The 19720-nt window shown below is 35.5% G+C and overlaps 1 protein-coding gene across 1 annotated transcript in view; it reads left to right on the top strand.

The window, feature by feature from the left end:
- The first annotated feature begins 5364 nt into the window (after positions 1-5364).
- Positions 5365-19720, top strand: part of CHIC1 (cysteine rich hydrophobic domain 1) — a 34217-nt gene continuing 19861 nt past the window's right edge. Inside the window, exons 1-2 of the mRNA XM_039859982.1 lie at positions 5365-5854; positions 15408-15462. Of these exons, the coding sequence (XP_039715916.1) occupies positions 5589-5854; positions 15408-15462 (321 nt within the window). The 5' untranslated portion in view covers positions 5365-5588. The remainder of the gene's footprint in view (positions 5855-15407; positions 15463-19720) is intronic.

Consider the following 19720-nt stretch of genomic DNA (forward strand, 5'->3'; position numbering starts at 1 on the left):
TAAGGGACCACTCGCATGATAAGGATTCCGGAAGGAGAACAAAGAAAGGGGTAGAAAGCATATTTGAAGAAATAAGAGCTGTTAACTTTCCTAACCTGGGGAAGGAAAGAGAAATCCAGGTTCAGGAAATACAGAGTTCCTAACAAGATGAACCCAAAGATGCTCACACGAAGACATATTGTTAATTAAAATGGCAAAAGTTAAGAATAAAAAGACAACTCTGAAGACAGCAAGAGGGAGACAACAAGTCATATAGAAGGGACGACCTATAGAGCTATCACCTGATGTCTCAGTAGAAACTTTACAGGCCAAAAGAGAGTGGCAAGAAATATTTAAAGTGCTCGAAAAAAAGAAAGTACAACCGAAAATACTATAGCTGGGAAGGCTATCATTTAGAATTAAAGGAGAGATAAAGACATCCCCATACAAGCAAAAAATAAAGGAGTTCACCACCACTAAACTGGTTTTACAAGAAATGTTAAAGGGTCTTCTTTATGCAGGAAAAAGGGTCATAATGAGAAAGATGAAAATACAGGAAAGGAAAAAAATCTCACTGGTAAAGGCAAGTGTATGATAAATACAGTGACAACTATTTAAAATCTAATATGAAGGATAAAAACAAAATTAACTATAATTACAATAGTCATAGGATACACAAAACAAAAAGATATATAATATGGTATCAAAAACATAAAGCATAGATGGCAGAGTAAAAATGTAGTGCTTTAGAATGTGTTTGAACTTAAACACCTATCAGCATAAAATAAACTGCTATAGATATAGACAGTAATCATAAACCAAAAACCTATAAAAAATAAACAAAAAATAAAGAGAAAGGAACCCCCCAAAAAACATTAAAGAAAACCAGCAAACCAAGAGAAATAAGATCAAGAGATAAGAAAGGAACAGGTAAGAACTACAACCCCCCCCAAAAATGGATTAATAACCTAAATATAAGACCTGAAACAATAAAATCCATAGAAGAAAACATAGGAACTAAACTCAAGGACCTTGGACTTTAAGAGGATTTTATAAATTTGACCTCAATGGCAAGGGAAGTAAAAGCAAAAATAAATGAGTGGGACTACATCAAACTAAAAAGCTTCTGCTCAGCAAAAGAAACCGTCAAGAAGGTAAAGAGACAACCCTCCGAATGGGAAAATATATTTGCAAGCAACGCCTCCTATTAGGGCCTAATATTCAAAATATACAAAGAACTCATACTACTCAATAACAACAACAACAACAAAAAAAAAACCAAAGCAAACAAACAAACAAAAAATGATCCAATTAAAAAAATGGGCAAAGGACCTGAACAGACACTTCTCCCTAGAGGACATATGAATGGCCAACAAATATTTGAAAAGATGCTGGACACCGCTAGCTATTAGGGAAATGCATATAAAAACCAAAATGAGGTACCATCTCACACCTGTTAAAATAGCTATAATCAACAGGACAAGTAATAACAAATGCTGGAGAGGATGTGCAGAAATAGGAACCCTCATACACTGCTGGTGGGACTGCAAATTGGTACAGCCACTATGGAAAACAGCATGGAGGTTCCTCAAAAAACTAAGAATTGACCTACCACATGATCCAGCAATCCCTCCGTCTACTGGGTATTTACCCTAAAGACTTGAAAACCCATATCCGAAAAGATATTTGCACACCGATGCTCATAGCAGCATTATTCACAGTGGCCAGGACATGGAAGCAACTGAAGTGTCCTACGATAGATGATTGGCTAAAGAAGCTGTGGTACATGTATCCAATGGAATATTACTCAGCCATGAGAAGAGATGAAATACTGCCATTTGCGAAAACATGGAAGGACCTCGAGATAATCGTGCTAAGCGAAATAAGCCAGACAGAAAAAGTTGAAAATCACATGATATCACTTATATGTGGGATATAAACCTAAAAGCAACAAATGAGCAGGACAAACAGAGACTCCTGGACATGAACTATAGACTAGTGGTTACCAGAGGGTAAGGGGTGAGAAGAGTGGGAAGGTAGAGGGGGGAAATTTGTAAATCATTTCTTCCATTTAAATAATTAATTAATTAATAATAAAATAAAATAAAAAATAAATAAAACTGAAAATTTTACATGCACTTCTACACCTATACCACACATATATAAAATGTTCACATTTTATCCTCAAGGGCATTCTTGATAAACATACAGAAATTATCACTTTATAATTAAAACTATTTATCAGTAATTGTTACATCTGCCATTTAGCAAAAACATTAATTAAGAAATTTAAAGTTGTTACATTATACAACAAATAAGAATGTCTTTGTTTTCAAAAAATAATAATAAATAAAAAAATAAAATAAAAGCAACAAATGAACAGGACAAACACAGACTCATGGACTTGGATAATAGACTAGTGGTTGGGAGGAGGGAGGACTTACCACTTACCACGGGGTAAGTGGTCAAATATGTGGTGACAGAAAGCAATCCACGAGAGGTGAAGACACAATGTGAATATATATATGCTTTGCTGTTAAAGTGTACAGCTGAAACTTAATAGATTTCATTAACCAATGTCACCATAAAAAGTAAATTATAAAAAGTAATAATTATTATATAAATTTTAAAAAATAATAGTAAAATAAAATAAAATAAATTAATGGAGAGCTAGCCCATGTTCATGGATCAGAAGACTTAACATTGTTAAATTGGCAACTCCCAAATTAATCTCAGATTCAATGTCATTCCTATCAGAATTCCAGCTGGCATTCCTAGGAAGAAATTGATGAAATGATTCTAAAATTTATGCGGAAAAGTGAAAGACACGGGGAAACCAAAACGGTACTAAAAAGGAGCAAATTTGGTGGACTTACATGTTCCAATTTCTTTCTTTATTTATTTTTAATTAAGTTTATTGGGGTAACATTGGACATGTTCCAATTTAAAAACTTAAAACAACACTATAGTATTCAAAATGGCATGGTGCTGGCAGGAAGATAGATATACATACCAATTGAACAGAATTAAGAGTCCGGTTATGCTAAGTGAAATAAGTCAGAGAGAGAAAGGCAAATACCATATAATTTCATTTATATGTGGAATCTAAAGAACAAACAAAACAGAAACAAACTCATCGATACAGAGGACAAACTGATGGTCGCCAGATGGGAGGGGATTGGGGGCTGGGTGAAAAAGGGGAAGGGGTTAAGAATTACAAATTGGTATTTGGAAAAGAGAAAAAGAAAAATCATGTTGTTTCTTGTGTTCCTGACAAAATGTGTTTTTCTCAGCTTGCCCAATTCCAAAATCTCCTATAGCTCAGCAAAACAAATTACATTTGCAATCATATATGACTTTTCAGCACACTGTATATTCAGGAAAACAGATGAATAGATTAGACTATACTTGTGAGTTTCCCCAAGTGTAGCACTCCCCTAAACCGCTTTGTCTTTTTGACATTTGACTAAATGTTGGGGACCTCTTTCCATTTTGGCAGTAGAATTTCCCCCTTCCTTGTCTCCTCTCCCATCCCCGACACCCATCATTTGTTCACTTTTACCATAGTTCCAGTAGCTCATCCCAAAGCCCACTCTTTAAACTCTTTTCCTTCGAATATTCCTTCTTAAGTTACTCCTGAGTGGTGAAAAGGAGAAAGTACCAGCAAAATACTTCACTCTAGACATTGACTTAGTGGACCTTTATGAACAATATAACAAGTTTGGAAATTTTTTAGTACCACCTATAGCTTTTTTGCTTTTTGACAGAGAAGAAGTGGTGTAGAACATTAATCTGACCTTAAGTTTAAGGTATGTCACTCCCACAAATGACATAGGACATGTTATTTATTAATACCTAAGAAAGTCAGATATATTATGTATGTCTTGCCAGAGGCTGTTATAAAATGTTTTAAGGTTCCATCTTTGATTATAATTTCTGGCTGGTAGAAAAAATTCTGTATACTATAAAAAACTAGATTTTGCTGCTTATTTGTAGAATTACAACTTATTTTTAAAGTTGTTCAATAAACGAGATTTTGAGTACAAGAAAATTTTTTTCATTTTGGTAACAGAAACTCCTTGATAATGATGATGTTTTGATCATAGCTCTTATAGTACTAATTTCTTCCTCCCGCATACATCCTAAATGTTTTGTTTATACTGTTGTACTGCTAATGCGAAGTTCACCCTAAATTAAAGTGTGGCGATGTCTGTTTCCGCAGTCTGACCATATCATTGGAATGCAGCTATAGTGTAGCAGGAAAGATCAGTGAAGCTGATATTAGAATACATGGGTTACAGTATTTGATTTATTTGTTAGCAGATATGTGAATTTACAGTCTTAATGATTCCTGAATTACGACATAGGTTTTTGTGCTGCTGCCAAGTGTGAAATAGTTTGAGGCATGGATCGGAAAGTCAAAATATATGATCTGGACAGAATTTTAGTGAGTATGGAGAAGACATGATAGAATTCTTGAAGTGGAAACTTTTGGAGAAAAGGTCATAATAGACGTTAATAAATTATTTAAAGTTCCTGAGACTCTGTTGTCTCATATACAAAATAGCTATGATGTGTATGTCATAGAATTAAGGATTAACTGAGATATAATATGTGTAAGAATGTGATTCGGTATCTAGAAAATAGATGATGTAACTGTTTATAGGTTCCAATAGTCCCTATACCCCCTACTCAACTCTACGATCCCCTCAACGAACCTCCAAAATTCAACTATCTTTCAAAAAACAGCCCCAAAGGCAGCACTCTACAAAGGCCGCCCCAACAACTCAGTCAGTATCGCCCTTTGGTTAACAGTACTGGGATTCTGGAATGAGAGGAAACTTGCAACTTTAAAATGAGGACCGGTATTTAGCAAGTTCATGATGTTGGACAGGTTCGTTATTTTCTGTTCATGCAGGTTTTCCATGTGTAAAATAAGGTGATCACAGCACATGTTTTGTAGGGTTGTGAAGTATTAAATGAGAAATGTATATAGTCTCCTTAGGTACGACAATCCTCTGTCATACATGGTAGGAATAGGGATAGTAATAGAAAGTTCTCGTCTTCAGTAAAATGTTAATAAAAGGGCATTCCAGTGTGTGGCCAAGCTGGGATGCTAAAGCATTTTAAACAGTAATGCTAAACAAACTTAAGAAATCGCTATCTACCTTGAGATATTTGGGAGTTTTAGCCTCACTTTTAGAGCATATATTTTCCTTACACTGCGGGGGGCGGGGAGGGGGAGCAACAAGAGTCAGCGTTAATGAATAGGAAGTAAAACCAGCAGTTAAGTCCCTCGGATACAAGTCGCAGAGGACCAAAGAGCAGTATTAAGATCAGCAGGTAGAGAGCGCACCTCGATAAACCCATGGAGTTCAAGTGCAACTCCTGGCTGCATTTCGAGCCGCGCAAGCGTACACCGCTTTGCTCCTCTCACTCGTGTCCGCGCCTCTAAACCCGCACCCCGTGCGCCCCAACACGCAGGCGCATCTCCTCAAATGCTGGCCCTACCATACTCCTCTTTCTCTCCATTTCGCTACCCCTCCTCTTCTAGCACCCAGCAGGTTCAAACTGTTCTACGTGAGGGCGGCGATTGAGAGGGTCACGTGATGAGCATCCTGCTGCCCAACATGGCGGAGTTCGACACCATCTCGGAACTGGAGGAGGCGGAGGAGGAGGAAGAGGAGGAAGAAGCGGCAACGTCGTCGTCGTCGCCGTCGTCGTCGGTATCGGGGCCGGAGGACGACGAGGAAGATGAAGACGAGGAAGAGGACGAGGAGGATGTGCCGCCCCCGCCTCGCGTAGTGAGCGAGGAGCATCTCCGGCGATGCGCCCCCGACCCTGTATTGGTACGAGGCGCCGGCCACATCACCGTGTAAGCCAGAGGGGGCCGTGGGGTTTTAAAACGCTGAAATTTGGCAACAGAGAAATGAGAAGGTGATCGAGTGGGGCCTGTGGCGTGGGGGAGGGCTGACTGAAGAATACAGTTACAAAAGAACACCTGATCCAAATAGAAAAAAGCGAGAGGGACAGGTGTAAAGGAAGTGACGATGCAAATCTGATGCACCACCGCCAGGTAGAGAGTGAAGGGAAAGCTTTGGCAGCCAGGGGGATTGCAGTACCGGCGAGTCTCCTTGCTTGTCTGTGTGTGCTAGCAAGTGAATAGTCTTTCATCTGCAGCATGTACCAGAGGATTCTTTGCTGCTAAGATTACTGTCTAGTAGAACACGGTGACTGCTCTGACATGTGACAACACCTATACTTGGATTCTTCAAAACAGAAACATGATGTATTTCGTGAGTAGTAACATAGAATACTCACCCACCCACATATTCATCTTTCCATTCTCTCTGTCCAATTCCTACATGAATGAATGCAATGCTCCTTTCCATGTCCTGTCTTAATCACCCTCTCTCTGACATTCCTTAAATATCAAGACAGCTAGGAAAAGTACAAATGGCAATGAATTTACAGCGAGGACTCTTAAATCTTATTTCTACTGTTGTTTCTTACTGGTCCTGTGACATTACTCAGATGACTTCCCATTTCTTTACTTTCATTTCTCCGTCTCTAAAATGACGAATTTCAGGTAAATGGTTTCTAAAGCCTTTCAGCTCTGAGATTATTTAAGATACCTCCAGGAGATTTTCTATGCCTTAACATTAAATATGCAAACGTTAAATATATCTATATGGAAATCACTTCCCCAGAACCTAAAGATGATTTCTTGAAAATTGATGCCGAGTGACTTTTTTACAAAATGAAATCTTCGATAATATTTGAGAAAATTAAAGTGGGATAGACCTTACACCATACTAATTACAAAGCGTAAGAAAATGTTAGTGTTTCTTTGTGTCCTGAGGTGCACTTTCTCATTTTTATGTGCTTGGCTATTAAAACTTGGAAGTTCTTCCTCTTAACTCTGCTATCTTTTACTGCTCTTGCCAAATAGAGCTATTTTTCCCTATCAATTCATGCTGCCTCAAATTTTGCTAATGGCTTCCTTAGCCCCTTTGACTTTCAATTGACTTTCTATTGTCTGAAATTTTACTATGCACCACCTCTCCACCATGTTGCCTTTTAATTTTAACATGTTCAGTATTTTAATTTTGATATGCTTTTGTGATCTTCGCATAAAATGTATTAGGAAATTTTTTGAAATTGTGGAAGTGTTTGGAGACGCTTTTAGACCCACTTTCTGGTTAGGCAATTTTAACAGTTTTTCTTCGTCCAAATATTTCGTGCATAGCCTACAATGACCGGATGCCATCTTTCCACTCCATTTTACTTCCATTCCTTTCATCACTAGGAAGACATTTTATACTCAAACTAACAATAATTCTGGCACCAAAGGTTACTTTCGTGCAGATTATTTTACATGACTTAACAGAAAAATGTTTTTATTCCAGTCCATGTTTTATATTCCAACATTCCTCCCCCTCATTATTTCCTAAAATTCAGAGACCAGAGAAGGATCAAGGAAACAGAATTTAAGTTCCGTGAAACTTACTTATGGTTCCATTCCACTCTTCACACTAACATGGTGAAGTACTTACCAACCTATTTTCAATTAAAAGCAAAGCACTGATATTGCCAAGCCCAGGCCCTTGTGATAGGTGTAATGTCCCTCTCAACTTAAAAATTCTGGAATTAGGGGTATGAAATAGTGCTGCTGATACCAACTTTTGGTATCAGTTGAAGTCAAAACCTGAAAAGCAGCAAACCAAAATTGAACCACTAACAAATTTATATAGTTTGGACAATCATTTGGTTTTATTGTTCTACAGCCATGCTACCCTGAACAAGCCCGATCCTGTCTGATCTCGGAGGCTAAGCAGGGTGAGATTTATAGTTAGTACTTGGATGAGGAGACCACCTAGAGGCAGGTGCTGCAAGTAAAATAAATTAAAATAAAAAATAAGGGATTGTAAGCTGACAAGGTCTTTGCAATCTGTGAGGTTAACCAAGGGTTGCCTCGCCTAAAAAAAAAAAAACCCAACAAACAAAATAGTTGTATTGTCCATATTCTTTCACCTAGAAAGCACATTTGATGACAAATTTCTGAGATTTTTAAAAAGATTAAACATTTAGGAGAAAGTTTTACTGGACCCGAGACTCCGGTCTCTCTATGGTAGTAAAACCTTCCTTATATCACATAAAGTAACATCCTTAGGAAACAGTTAATCTAAATCTGATAAATCTAAAATATCAGCTTCTGTTTGATTTTTTTTCTGGCATGGGAGTATTAGAGTTACCCTATCTGAATGAAATATTTCTCCTTATTTCCCACATCGAATTTTTCTACATTCTCTATGCAGTCATTTATGCCAATGGGAAATTTTGTTTCTTTTCAGTTTAAAATTTGAGAATTATCACGTCAGACTCAGTATATCTTAAACCCAACACTTACCCTCGCCACATTGCTGTGCATTTCAGTTGCCCAGTTTCTGACCATGATACCATTATCCTAATCTTCCGGGGTCAAGGATTTCAAATCCTTGAGTCATTTTAACTCTTCGTTCTCCTTGAATTGTCTTATTCCAGTCTCTCCCAGAATTATGTCATCATATCTTTTGAGATGTCTATTAGATTTTTCATTTTCTCCATTTCTACTGGCACCATTCTGGTTTGGGTTGCCATCATCTCCTGCTTGAATTATTGCCACAGTCTGCCACCTCTCCCCACTCTAATCCATCCTGCGTGCTTGTGCCAAACTAATTTTCTTAAAACACAGTTTAATCATGTCACTTTCCTGCTGAAAAACCTGCATTGGATCTTAATTAGGTCTGAATTCCTGTGCTTTCTTCCTCTAACCGCTGAGGTCAAGAAGTCTCTCTACTTGTCCAAAGCTCATCCCTCCACTTGTGCCTTCCATACACTTCTCTTCCAGCCTCCACCCAGATCTTGCTCCATCAGGCAGCCTGTCTCTCTAGTATGACTCCTCTCTGCCTCTCTACTGTCCAGCTTGTAAACATAGAGTCTAATTCTTTAAAAACAAAATAAAACAAAAGCATTCCCAGACCTACATTGCCCTTTAGCTACTGTCTAGTCTCCTTCCCTTCTCCAAATTTCTTAAGAGTAGCTACATTCACTATATCTATCTCCTCTTCGCTCCTCTGTAATCTGGATCCTGCCGCCATGACCTGAGCTTATTAAGACCCCCATGACCGTCTTGTTGCTAAATTAGTGGGCATCTTTTGTTTCCTATATTTCTAGTCCCTATGGCTGCATATGGCTCCCTATTTCCTAGAGGCTTCTACTCTAGGGATCGCAAACACACAAACCTTCAGAGGCAAGACAGGTCACAGAAAATGATGCAGCATGAGTAATGATGAGACCTTAGTTGAACTGGAACGTCTGCTTTACCTAAAGATATTTAAATTCTGATTTAAAAAATATATTTTTTTTTCAGCCAAACCTAGGAATTCTTTGGCCACTTCAGTCTCCTGGTTCTCCTTATATTTTTCTAGCTATTCCTTAGCTGCCTCATTCATTCTTTTCCTCTCTTGCCCTTTGAATACCAGTGATCTCCAGGGTTTTGTTCTCAGCTTGTTATTCCTCTTATTCCTTACTCTCCGAAGATGGCCTCATCCTGACTCTCATGGTTTCAATTATCTGATGTCTCTCAACTATGTACCTCTGTACCAGACTCTGCTCAGACTCTTTTCTGCTCTTCCTCACCTTCTGGCCCACTGTTATTTTAAATTCAACATATTCAAAACATATTCTCCCCCATACACATACTCTCACACCCCCGTCCCAACCCCTCAAAAATTGCTCCTATTTTCTGTAGTCTTCATCTTAGTTAAATGTATGCCCACTGATCCCATTATTCGTCCTTGGTTCCTCTTTCCTACTCACACTTCTCATAGCTAAGCAATCGGCAGGTATTAACAATATATGACCTAAACTTTTCTTTTCCTTCCTACCACCAATTCCTTGATTCAGGCCCCTTTCACCATACTCACTAGTAGTCTTGCCTTCACCCTCGTCACCTTCACATTCATCCAGCCTGCTGCTGGATTGAGATAACACTTTCCCACTTAAGAGTATTCTGTAATTTTCCCTTCACCTGCAGGATAGAATCTAAACTCTATCCTGCAGGTGAAGGGAAAATTACAGAATTTTCTGTACAGATAAAACTGGACCCTACTGATCTATCAGCCTGACATTTCCCCTTACTTCTTATATTTTCCTGTTCATAACATGCTGTTTCTTATCTCTTTGCCTCTGCTCCAGATGGGGCCTTCATCTAGTATTCTACCCACTGCCCTCACCCCAGCTCCCATATGTCACCAACTCTTGCAAGTCTTCTCTGCTCCCACTAAATTATAAACCTCAGTAGCAGGAACAATTTCTGCTTCCCTCTGAATCCTCAGTGCCTGGTACAGTGCCTACTCTGAAGTACACAATAAAAGTGAGTCGAATGTTGGTTCACTTTAATGATACTCAGTATGCCCACCACAGTGCATACTATATTATAGGCCCTCAGCAAATACTAGTTAGTTGAATCATGGAGAATACTTGTGTTTCCGAGCATAGATATATATGGATATAATAATATCACCAGTACCGAGGATGTGAGGTATGGCAGAGCCTTACCTCTTGAAAGCTTTGATAAGCAAACCCTTATGTGTCAGATTACCCATCTACTTATATCTTCTTGTTAGCTTTCTAGTTACTTTAACAAGGTATTAATTTTTTAACATGCAGTTAATTGTAATTCCTTAAGAAATAGAATTACTTAACCACGCTAATTGTAATTCCAGTTCTGAGATGATGATCATAAATGGATATTTGGGGATCTTTTTCCAAATTTCAAAAATAAAAAAGTATGGGTAAATGAATTCCCACAGGAACAGAAATGATTAAATGTCTTTTGGAAGCATTAAGTGTTTCAGAAATACTATTCATCTGAGTGATATAACAGTATCAGTTTTCTTCTTGATATTTTTAAGATAAATATTTGGATCCAGTGTATTAGAAAATTATATCTCATGAGATTTCTTGTGAACATTATAACACTCTTTGTATTACTTAATATATATAGATATTTACCCTTGATAGTACACCTGTACAGAAGTTAGTAAAGATGATAGGTGACTAATTCTCAAACATTTATGAAATTTCTCATTAAAATTAAAATAAGTGAAGTTATTACACATAAAATTGAAAAAGATGGCCAAAATTGCCAAACAGTGTATTTCTGCAAAATCTTATAGAGCACTACATATTTTAATACTTCTCAAATCAGTGAATGGAATGTCTTTTCTGTAACTACCTGTCTTTGAGGAATTACAGTGATGAATTGTTCATTTGTGTTTGTATAAGGTAAATATTTTATAAGATTTTAGGGTCTGAGAATACTGAACCTATGGTAACACTTGCTGTTTTACAGTGTGGCAAGACATGATTGTTTCCATATGAAAGATTAAAAGAGATTTAACAATATTTTTTTGAAAATCTCTATTAACTATATGGCATAGATTTTCCTTTTCCTTGGTATAGTTAAAGTTCAATGTACATGCTTCAGAATCACTGTTACTATTTAACTGCCTAGTTTTCTGGTTGAATCATGTTTCTTGTTGGCAGAATTTTACTACGCTTCGATCTGTTAAACAACCTCAATATGAGAACTTTAATTTCTGCAGAGTTTTCAAAAGCTGATGTATAACTAATTTCAAAAGAATTAAGAACAGTGAGGAGTGTAAGGAGGGAGAGAAGAGGGAAGAGCAACTAAGAGGACTTATCCTTCTTTGCCTCAATTTCCTTTAATCTAAAGACTTGTCCAAGAAATTAAAATTTGGGGTACTGAAGACACTTGACAAATAAAATGCAATCATTGAAAACTACCAGCTGGTTCCACTTCAAACACATAATAGGCTCTATATTTAATGAAGCCAGTAAATGACAGCGTGAGCACTTCCCAAGCGCCCATTTGTCTCATGCTGAAGAACCCCACATCCTCGCTAATGTCTATCACTGATCAGTAATGGGTAGACGAGCTTGTCTAACCTCTGTTGACGTATCATTCTTACTGGTTTGTTTATGAAGCAGAGCTGAGGTGTTTATTCAGCAGCAGTCATTTCAACATTGTTCTAATGTTGAGTGAAATGTTGTGTGTAAGGTTATTTGAGTTAAGTAGTCTTTTAGCCCAAATTATGAAAGTATATTGGATCTAGTTTGCCCGTCTTTATACATTTTGAAATAGATGTATATAAGCCATAAAGGAGTATTTTAAGAAGTAAAATGATACTTTCCTTACCATTTCTACTCTACTTTTTATACTTTGGAAAAGAGAAGCCCTTTTTATATTAGAGTAAAAAATGAGTAATGTGAATATAGCAAGTATTTCCTGAGGACTTGAGCGGCGGGCTAATAAGCACTGTGAAGCATACAGAAAAACAAAGTACAGGCCTTGCTTTACAAAGCTAACAGGAAAATCACCTCTAAGATAATGGTGTGGAACAGCAAAGAATAAAAAGAATTTGGTGACTGTTAAATTGTATAGTACATATTAGAAGTGTCTGTGAGTGTTCAGAGTAAGGGGGAATCCATAAAGGTTTGACCATTCAAGGCATTACAGCAGAGGTTGGAACTTGACTTGAGCCTCGAAGTCTGCATAAGATTTAAACTGCGGAGGGGAAACAAGAGGAACCACATGAGCAAAGACAAGAGCCAACATGGCAGTGGCGCTCAGATGAAAAGAATCTTTATGAGAATGATTTCAAAGGAACAAATAACAGCACTTGGGACTGCCGGAATATAAGCAACATGCAAAAAACGATACCAGAGTCTAGGTTAGGAGAGTCAATATGCCATTGATAGAGATGAGCAATTTAAGAGGGGCAGCCAATTTCAATAAAAGATAACATTTTAATTGTAGACATGTTTGACTTGCGCTATTATTATTTTGTAGCAAGATAGTCAAATGGAAATGTTCAGCATGTTGGAAAATATAAAACTAGAGGTATAAATTTGATGGTCATCAGCATTGAAGTAATTGTCAAAGCTATTAAATATACATGAACTGTTACACCTTCCTTAGAAAGAGAAGCACATGACTAAAAGCTAAATTTGGGGGAAAACGCAAGACTTTTAGGAGAAAGTGAAAGAATAGAAGAGTGTTAGGAACGGTGTGATCAACAGTGTTAGAAGCTGCAAAGTCAAGGGGGAAAGTTCTGAGAAGAGGACATAGAATTTATGAATAAGGATAGGATGAAGTTGTTCTGAATAAATTTACTGAATAAGAGATTGATTTTCAGTAAAATGACAACATCAAAAGTCCAATTACAAAAGGCTAAGAAAAGGAGGAAATGGAAACAGCGGAAAGCTAAGAATTTTTAAAATAATAAGAATATTCCATACATTTGGGGAGATGTATCTGTCTATATCCTCCACATATTCGATATCTAGTAAAAGAATGGCAGCTGGGAAAAGTTAAAATGTCAGCAGTCTAATGGAAGGAGGAACATGTTATTGGCATAGCATCTAAAAGACACTTAGACAAGATATAGAATTGGAGCTCTACCTTAAAATGTATTATGTGTACTTTCTAAAGTGAAACCTGTATGTATTTCTTTCTTACACAATAAGAATTCACTCTTTGTGGAATAATGAATTAAATTCTATCTTTTTGGCTTGTGATAAAGTCACTATTTAGCTAAATATGATTTAAATGAAATACATTTCTCGCTCTATTAAATATTTGTCATGTTATTGATTGCTGAGTTAGTACATAATTGCAAATATATACAAGAATGTCAGTTTCTCAAACAGCATATGAAAGTTGCCATAAAAATTCATATACAGGGGTATACTCTCTTGTTTTTAAGTTTGGCTATACGCCTGTGCCTATGTATAGATTTAAAGGAAATGTGATTATGAGAATGTTATTATGAAACTCTTATGCCGTCATTGCATGTATGGACACCTGGAGAAGTAATGGAGTATTTTTTTAATGAAGTTAAGTTCTTTTTATAATTGCTAATTAATTTTCTCAACTATTTTAAAATATAGAATTTGTTGTTTTAAAATACATTTTAAACATACAGGTGTAGTATTTTTATGCACAGATATGTGCCTTGCTACTAGCTGCTAAGTATAGAGAGTCTTTGTGTTTAAGACTGGTTTATGTCCTTGGTAAGAAGCTATTAGCATAAATAATACAAGGAGAATATGATAGTTCCACATAGAGATTTAATAGGACATTAGATTCTTACCATGTCTTTAAAGTGATCCCAAGACCAAAATGCCATAAATCAATTGACTGAAACAGTACAGTAGGTTATTATTTAACAAGCTTTTATTAAACATCTACTAGATTCCATTATGCTAGTACTGGAAGATAATAAGGTAAATAAACAGTAGTTTCTGTTCTCAAGAAGCATAAAATAGGACAAAAAGAACTTAAGGATCATCATTTAAGTTTTGGTTCCCCCTTACTAGATATATAATTTTGGGCAAGTCATTTAAGTGATTACTTTTTGAAAAAAAAATTTTTCTGAGTGTCAGTTTTTTTGTCTGTAAAACTAGGGTGACAATACCTCTCTTTGCAGAGTTATAAAGTCTAGATGTACTTACCTAGTACAGTATCTGGCCCATGGAAAGTTGATAGTTACTGGTAACTACTGCTATTACTGCCTACTTCAACAAGGCATTTTCAATAAATGTTAGTGTCTTTTCCTTTTTGCTTATAACCCATCAATCACTAACATGAAATTGTAGTAAGTATGATATATAATCTAACATATAGGAATTGACCTTTGTTATATGCCTTCTGAAATCCACAAGTAAGTGAACGAAGGCTTATAAAATTCATTTTGACATCCTAGTACAGATTTAAATCAACATACTTGAAGAGTCAGAGCTTTCAAGGTTGGGATCTACTTTCTCAAAAGTGGTTGAATATATATATATATATATATATATGTATAATATATATTATATATGTACCATTCATAGGGATCAACCTTTGAGTTTCTGAATAGTAATTGATCATAAGTTGTCGAATTCTATCATTCCAGAGGTTTTATTAGTTTTTATTTGGAAAATTTTCATAAATGCACAAAAGGAGGAAGCATAGTGTAATCCACTCTCACATATTACCCATCAGCCAATTCCAACAGTTCTCAACTAAAACGGGGTTTAAAAGAAACATTTCAGTCAAAAACTATATTCCAGCTCTATATCAGTATTTCTCTAATTTATTATTTTTAATCCATGTTGTGGATCTAGTTAGAATCTCACTTTAACATTTGTTCTTTAAGTTTCTTTTACTGTTAATTTAGATTAACAGTCATAAAATTATTTTTAGGACATGTTTTTAAAATCACAAGAGTAAAAGAAAAATGCTTTGTAACTTCTTTTAAAAACTGGGAGAGAGTTAAAAGTGCCGTGTAGAATATATTTTGTTCTTTGTTTTTAAGGTTTGGCTTGAGCAACAAGTTTGATACCGAATTTCCCTCAGTTCTAACAGGGAAGGTAAGTGAGAGTTTACTTTGAAGTTTTCAATTCTAACAGCATTATTTTATGGCTTACTCAGTGTTATGACAAACGTTTGACTCACTGGTAATGAAACCTAATAATGAGAGGCCAGGGTATTTGGAGCCTGTGTCCTTAGTGACTGAAATCTGTCTCCATGACTACTAGCCTATAACTGTTTTTTTTTTTCATTGTCCGTTTATGCCACCGATTATTTACTTATTGGTTCAGTTTTTACAATTTTGCCTTTTTTTCTCAGCCCTCGTAGCTATAATTGTTTTCATTTAGTTTCTTTAATTTCCAGTGTTTTTAGAGTGAACAAAGTTATCATTATTTAATTTTATATCTCTCTTTTTTAAAGTGTCCTGTGATCTGATTTGTTGTATATCAAAAAAGTCAAGGTTTGGGTGTTAGACATTTTTCTGACTTTTAGATTGTTTGAGCTTCTAAAATCAGACTCACTGCAATAAATTATTACATTTCTGTTCCCCGGTTCCTCTAGATTCAGTACTACATTGCAATATTGAGATTCAGTAGTCAAAGACTTCCTAGGATTTGAAACTTTGCAAATACCTCTTACAACAGTAATGCTCTGACTCCGGCAAAAGGTTATTTACACATGTTTGCTACTGGAGGAAATGTAGATGAAGAAAGAGAAAAGCCATTGTGTTACAAAATACTCAGTTACCAACCGTCATTTGGTGGTGGCTTAAGGTGTATTCATTTTCTCATTCATGGGATAATTTCTCTCCAGTAGGCAGAGTTTCATTTGTATAGGTTATTTTGCATTATTAAAAGGCTTCTCTGTTAACTGAGAGGAAGAAACAAAAAAATCTTGCAGGAATGGGATTCTACATAGCTTTCATGCCTCAACTAAGCAAAATTGCAGAGTGCATTCAGGAAACCTAAAAAGCCATTTTGACAAGCTCTGTGGCTCGGTATTAATTTTATGCTTGTTATGTGTTAATACTTTAAACACGAAGTAAAAGGTAATCTTTTGTATTAAGTGCAGAGAATATTGTTTCCAGCGTTTCAGTAAAGATAACTCCTCCTGTCATGATAGAAAATATCAAGCAGGTGTATACACACAGATTCTGGTGACCAGAAAATGAAAGAACCATGGAATTTTTAAAATTTTTTAATTTAATTATTAGTTCCAAGTATACAGTACATTGGTTAGACATTTATATAGTTTGTAAAACGACTCCCTAAATTGCTCTTTCTCTCTTCTGGCCTCCACGTAGCCATTACATTACTGCTGACTGCATGCCTTATCCCCACGACCATCTATCAACTCTAATTTAACCCTTCTTTAACTCTTCACCCCCTTCCTCCAGCCCCTCACCTCCCTCCTCTCTGGCCGTCATCAGATTGTCCTCTATATTTGTGAGTCTGTTTTTGATTAGTTCGTTCTTTTTCTTCCTTAGATTCCACATATAAATGAAATCATATGGTATTTATCTTTCTATGACTTATTTCACTCAGCATAATACCCTCTAGGTCCATCCATGTCATTGCAAATGATAGGATTTCATTTTTTTAATGGCTGAGTAATACCTCATTGTATATATGAACCATAACTTCTTTATCCAGTCGTCTGTTGATGGGCGTTTAGGTTGCTTCCGTATTTTGGCTATTGTAAATTGTGCTGCCATGAACCATAGGGATGCATAGATCTTTTTGAATTATTGTTTTAGTATTCTTTGGATAAATACCCAGAAGTGCGATTGCTGGGTCAAAAGGTAGATCCATTTTTAATTTTTCAAGAAACCTCCATACTGTTTTCCATAGCGGCTGTACCCATTTGCAATCCCACCAACAGTGCACGTGGGTTCCCTTTTCTCTGCATCCTCGCCAACACTTGTTGTTCTTTGGTTTATTGATGATGGTCATTCTGACAGGTCTGAGGTGATATCTCATAGTAGTTTTAATTTGCATTTTTCTAATTATTAACGACCTTGAGCATCTCTTCACATGTCTGTTGGCCATCTGTATTTACTCTTTGGAGAAATATCTATTTGAGTCTTCTTCCCATTTTTTAATTGAATTGTTGCTTTTTGTTGTTGTTGTTGAATCGTATGAGTTCTTTAAATATTTTAGATATTAACCCCTTATCAGATGTATCATAGGCAGATATCTTCTCCCATTTAATAGGTTGTCTTTCTGTTTCATTGATGGTTTCCTTTGCTGTGCAGAAACTTATTAGTTTGATGGTTGAAAAAGGTGAAGAGATATAGTAAATAATAATGTGATAACTTTGCAAGGTAGCGGATTGTTACTAGACTTAGTGTGGTGAGCACATCGTAAGATATAGAAATGTCGAATCACTATGCTGTACACCTGAAACTAATATAAAATTGTATGTCAACTATACTTATTTTTTCTAAATCTGAATTCTCATTTTTAGTGACTCGAGTATATTAGTTTTCAATGTGCACATGGTAAGAGAGTACAGATCAAGACATATGTGTTTTATGTGTGAAGTATTGTTGAGGAAGAAGGAAAATTGCCACATTTTAGAAATGTTTTTAATTCATTTCCAGAAGCGTGTAATGAAACACAGATTTTATAACAAATGTTATGTACCTGGCATATAAATTTTTAAACAAAGAGCAAGTTTTACTTTATGGTCTAATTTATTTCTGGCTTTTGCCTCACTCTTTTATGTGTTTTTTAAAGCTGTAATTATACACTTTTAAATAAAAATTTAAATTAAAAATTTATTTTTTAAATAAAAATTTAAATTCTATTTACAAACACTTAAATTTTTAAATGTACAGATTTAATAATCTTATGATATACATGAGTTTATATCAAAATTTGCCATGTTTTACAAATGTGTTAGTGTTTCTGGATACACAATTTATAGTGAATTGATAGTAATGTATTACAGATTTGAGCTAAATACATATTTTCCTCATTTTAACTTCTATTTGGTTGTTCAGTGATTCACTAGGTAAAGAAGAAATCGAATATCACTGTTTTCGAGGTAAATCTTAAGATAGCAACTTGGTACCTTGTTTTTAAGAAGATCTTTTTTTTTTTTCTTTTGCGACAAAGAAAACACTTTATTCCTGCCTGACTTCCTTTTTCAAAGCATTCTACTCAGGAGGTTCTTTCTAAGGTATAATTTCCATTATCTGTGAGGTATATAAAACAAAGACTTTTATTCTCATTTGATAGATGGGAAAGTAAAACTCAGAAAAATTAAATGAGTTTGCCTAGGATTTTTCATAGCTAATAAGTAACTGGAGTCCAGATCTTGATTTATCGTCTAATGTGCTTAGCCTGTTAGTGTTTACTTAGTTTCAGTTATAAGCCATGGTTCTTAATTTATTTTCATATTTACCTCTGAAATTTAGTCATTTAATTGGAATTCTTTTTACTCATTGATTGTATTTAGGTCATATTGCTGACAATCTAGATGGAGAATAAGATTAGTTTACTTTCCCCATGTAAATACAGTTTTGACCTTCACAATTTCACAGCTATTGTTGGTTAACATATTAGGAAGAAAATCAATCAAATTTATGGGTTAAGCAATTAATCTTATTGGGTGGAATGAACGAATTAATAAAGCTAATATAATTAACATTTTATTCATGATGGTGCTGAATTCTGGTCATGTATCTAACATCTGCTAATAAGTGTATGTTTTAGTGTTGATTTTTAAGACGGCTTTTAAAAGACAAAAATGTAATAAATTGATTAGTATAATTTTTATTTGGAGAAGTTGTAAAACTCTATATTTTTGATACCAAACATGCTGATTGGTTTTTATTTTACAGCAGCATTTTTTCCTAAGAAGTTTGTAAGTTTTGCTTGCACAGCCAGATGCTGGACTTTTCCCCCCATAGATTTTACAGTCTGGTGGCTTTCTAAAGCAAAGGGAATAATTTTTGTGATTCAAAACTATAATTTCACTGAAAGTAAACTATCTTTAGTATACTTTTGAATTGTATAACCCTCAGGCAGAATTTTCTGTACAAATTTAATTATGCCTGTCATGCTCTTGCCTTTATACTGACTTTGTCATTGTTTACAGAGAAGTATAAGCAGCCACTTCCAGGAATAGAGGTAGTAATTAAAAATATTAAATTTATATAAGGACCTTTCAACTTTCAAAATTTAATAGCAGTCACAAGCCCATTTTATGCTGAATATTAAGACCAGTTTTTAAACAGAGACTCATGAACATGGACTATAGACTAGTGGTTACCAGAATGTAGGGGGAGGAAGGGAGGTAGAGGGGGTAAAA

The sequence above is a fragment of the Pteropus medius genome, unplaced genomic scaffold (genome assembly GCF_902729225.1).
Source record: "Pteropus medius unplaced genomic scaffold, Ma_sr-lr_union100, whole genome shotgun sequence".
Lineage (NCBI taxonomy): Eukaryota > Metazoa > Chordata > Mammalia > Chiroptera > Pteropodidae > Pteropus > Pteropus medius.